This window comes from Octopus bimaculoides, chromosome 12 (genome assembly GCF_001194135.2).
Source record: "Octopus bimaculoides isolate UCB-OBI-ISO-001 chromosome 12, ASM119413v2, whole genome shotgun sequence".
Taxonomy (NCBI): Eukaryota; Metazoa; Mollusca; class Cephalopoda; order Octopoda; family Octopodidae; genus Octopus; species Octopus bimaculoides.
In genome coordinates, this window is record NC_068992.1 from 45,118,002 (window position 1) to 45,122,464 (window position 4,463).

The 4,463-nt window shown below is 34.0% G+C and overlaps 1 protein-coding gene across 8 annotated transcripts in view; it reads right to left on the bottom strand.

Moving 5' to 3' along the window:
• The window catches only part of LOC106870949 (uncharacterized), a 98,829-nt gene that overhangs the window by 15,077 nt on the left and 79,289 nt on the right, over nt 1–4,463 (bottom strand). For all 8 annotated transcript variants that reach the window (XM_014917192.2, XM_052972171.1, XM_052972175.1 and 5 more), the window contains one exon: nt 683–920. In XM_014917192.2, the coding sequence (XP_014772678.1) occupies nt 683–920 (238 nt within the window). The remainder of the gene's footprint in view (nt 1–682; nt 921–4,463) is intronic.

Genomic DNA, 4,463 nt, shown 5'->3' on the forward strand with positions numbered 1-4,463 from the left:
ATATATATATATATATATATATATATATATATATATATATATATACCTCAATACCCACAGTTTATAGATACACAGATTTGTTAGTAGGTTGTTATGAAGATGTATATATGTAGTAACTAAACTGATAGATAAGTAGATATATAGGTACATAGGTAATACGGACAGACAAGCACACACAGACATACATACACCAACCTTCTCAGACCTCTTAATTTCACTTACTCTGGCTAATGCTGTAAGAGTAGACAACCTGTTGTGAAGGATCTCACAAAGCCTGTTTCCACGATGCTTAACATTCAAGTATCAATCTCAAAATCCTCACTGTCCCCAATAGAGCAGTTTTTAGGCATACACTACCCTCGTGTCATTACCTACTTCTGCAACAAATTTCTCAATTTAAGAACCAGATTTATGAAAATTATCATTACCTTTATTATTATTATTATTATTATTATTATTGTTATTATTACTATTCTCTAGTTTCCAATAATCTGAACTTAGTAGCTTTTGGAGGTTAGAGCATTTGCATGGCAAGATTACAATGGTAACAAGTTCTATTCTATGAAATCAAATGTGTATGACAGCAAACCACCACTACGACCACCACAGCCATCATCATCATCATCATCATCATCATCATCACTAAACATGCAATTTGAAGTAAAAAAATGAAAATACAAACCCTCTTTGTTGTTTGTGACCTCTGAAATGCCATTCTGTAGAGCTGCACCATCATTACCATTCTGGAGACTGACACTATCGTTACTGTTCTGAAGAGTAATATCATTCACTGTTACACGAGGGACATCACTTGCAGTACGCATGTGTTTGAAAAAGTTTTTCCTAAAACGTCCTTCAATGTTTTCACCATGCTTTGTTTTAGAATTTTCTTTGATATTCAAAAAAGTGTCTTTTTTCCCCTAAGAATTAACAAAAACAATAAGACAACAACACAAAAGTAAATTGCAATAATGGCATAAAAGACAACAGGAATATTAACAAAATCAACGATCAACATGAGGAAAATTATCCAGTAAAAAATATCATAGAATTAATGTTTAATGAATTAAATGATAAAATTATTTCTTTGGTAATGACAAAATTATTATAACTCATGGGGTGTACAGCGAACAGCAAGAATCTAAACAGAAACATATCTATCCATTCTTAATACATTCTGGCACATTTGAAAGTGATTATCCGATCACTCTTGTTTTCTGTCAAAGGAGAACACTTTAGACAATGTGTGTTCATAACTCATGAGATTCCCCACAGCAAAGGGACTTTGAGACACTATGATATTTCAGCCTTATTGTGTGTGTCTCCTCACTCAAAGTTACCCTGTCTGACTGATGAAGCTATCAAAAACACAAGCTCACGTTTATGGAAATCAGCAAGCAAATTAATTACTGTTGTGTGCAGAAAAATTGTTCCATTTGTAAATTCAGATTTTCTGTTGAAATATTTCAGTTTTTATTTCTTACAGAAAGAATCCTTGATGAGTGGCAGAAATGGCAAAGCACCAGCTAAAATGCCATGTGGTGTTAGATTACATCACTTTATTTTGTGAGTTCAAATCACATTATAGTCCACTTTTCCTTTTATTACTCTGCGAAAAAAGAACCAGTTCAATATTGGGGCAGTTAAATTGACAATGATTTATTCCACAAAACACAAGCGTTTACCATATTATTTTCATGTTAGAAACAGTTATGTATCAGTTATTAGTGGATGTAGAATTAATGGAGCTGAACATTCGTGGGTGACAGAATAAATAGTCTCAGTCTAAATGCATGGCTGTTGGAAATTGACAAAATCAGTATCTATGAGTGTTTGGCTGAATTAAACTGTACAGCTGTTCTCCATCATTAGTTTGTGTCAATGTTAGAAATCAATATCATTGGGTATTATTGTAAACAGTGATCTGTATTGGATAAACAACATTTCTAAGATTGCCAAGAAGGCTGAGGGTGTCCCTGCATCACTCAGTAAAACCTTTGTCGGCTGGTCTCCAGCTGTCTATTTAAAACTGTATATGGCTATAGTACATCCACACTTAGAATCTGCATCACCAGTCTGGAAACCCTATCTTGCTCAGCATATCAATCTCCTGTAAAGTCAGAAACTTGCAACAAAATGAATACCCGCCATCAGGCATCTACCATAATCTGAACATCTTACTTTTCTGGGCATGAAGACATTGAGGCTCAGAAGTCTGACAACTGACTTAGTAGACACCTATAAGATTATTCACCATCTTTCCAACAACTTTGGGCATCTTCTTGAATTCCATATGACAAACACTCTACCTAGTGACACAGTGGTGCATCTTTATCTCCTATTTAGTTTATTCTTATCTGAGGAACCAACAACGAACCACTGGATCAAGGATCAACTTAAATAAATTACACTATGTATGTTATGTATATAAAGTTAAAATCTAAGGATCAAGGTGTAGGGAGTTAGTAAGTTTCAAGCAAGGTATAAGAACACAACTTTCAGGAACAATAGTGGTTCATTGACATAGAAGGTAGTAAATTTTTCCCATATCGAAGTTCAATAACTTGAAAAAATTTATTTTATAGCTAACGGTGAGCAGCTGGGGTTGTGTATGTGAATAATATACATATATAAACACACACACACACACACACACTTACTCTACTATATTTAACAATATATACACTCCTATATATTTAATGATAGGCATAGGCAGAGTTGTGTGGTTAAAAAGACTGGTTCCCAACAACATTGTTCTAGGTTCAGTCCCTCTACACAGTAACACCAACAAGTGTCTTCTACTATTGACTAGGGCTGACCAAAACCATGCGAGTGAGTTTTGTAGACAGAAATTGAAAACAAAGCTGTGTGTGTGTGTGTGTGTGTGTGTGTGTGTGTGTGTGTGTGTGTGTGTGAGTGTGAGTGTGTGAGAGAGAGAGAGAGAGAGAGAGAGAGAGAAAGAGAGAGAGGGTGTGTTTATATAATGATAAAATCGATTCCAAAGTAATCCTTCAACTCACCAAACAGAACAATAATACATAAATGGAAAGAAAGAAAGAAAGAAAGAAGGTAAGACAATATGCCCCCTCCCATTAGTCGTTACCACCCACCATCATATTCATCCAATATAAACACTTTGGTATTATTATCTCAGCCATTTTATATAGCAATAAACCATTTGATGTGTTTTAAAATCATTAGTGCTTATATTATATTTCAAAATATATCTGTCACATTAATTTTATCCATCATCATCACCACCACCATTATCATTATTCAGTTGTCTGATTTTTGCTTTCACTGCATTATCATGTGCATCTCTGTGCACCTATCTTGGCTATGTGCAATGTGTTGCTTTGATTTTTTTGATTTTTATAGCATTGAAAATATTATGTAATGTGTGCTGTGATGCCTTGTAGTATCTCCTATACATTGTGTGTATATAAGTCCAACTATACATGATGTAAGACATATATATGGTGTTTAATAGTGCTATTTCCTATATGTTGTGTGTGGATGTCTAAGACCTGTAGTACAGTGTATGATGTATGTGGCATTACCTCTTGTACACTGTGGGTACCTGTCCAAGTCCTGTGATATTCTGTATGATATACGTGTGTACAGTACCTTGTGGTATTATTTCTTGTTATGTTGTGTTTCTAATGCAAGGTTCTAGGTTTGGTTATATATTTGCCTGTATTTTTTTTAATCATTCCCAAGGAACATTTTATTACAGAATTTATTTTGTCTTCACCCCCCACATTCTAGCTATCTCCACAGGGCACGCAGAATGATTATTGCAGTGGATAAAATGCCTTGTGGTATTTAGTAATAGATCTTTAATTTCTAAGATAAAATCACATTGAGAGTAACTGTCTTTCAAAATTAAAAATCAAAAATGCATGCAAGGGTAATAACTCTAACAAGATCAGATGATCAAAGCTTTAGAAATGAGAGCATGTGGGTGTGGTATTAAAACCAAAACCAACTGGTGACAGCAACAGACACGGTTCCATAGTCATTGATAAGTGAACTCTTGAGACAAAGAGGACTAATTTTGCAATGATCTTCTATCTGACTCCAAAACTGATTGGCAAGAGTACATCAACACCTAGTAGAGAAACGCTCTGCAGGCCACAATTAATATTATACTAATAATCATTGATGCTCCTGGTGATGATAATAAATATCTAAGTTACAATCTGGATGAGTTATGATTATCAGGTAAGAAAGCAATTAGGTAACATGTATTTTACAAACAGAAGCTCTGAGTGGAACAGTAAAGGTAGGCAAAACTTTGCTAAATTTGAAGATGTAGCATTTAAACTGCAGCAATAAAACTTTGTTTCTTTGTTAGAAACCAGCTCTTTTTTTCTAGGAGAATTGTATTAGATAAAAAAAAAAAATAAACACACTGATATACAAACAATAAATGTACAGACATACATATATATATATATATA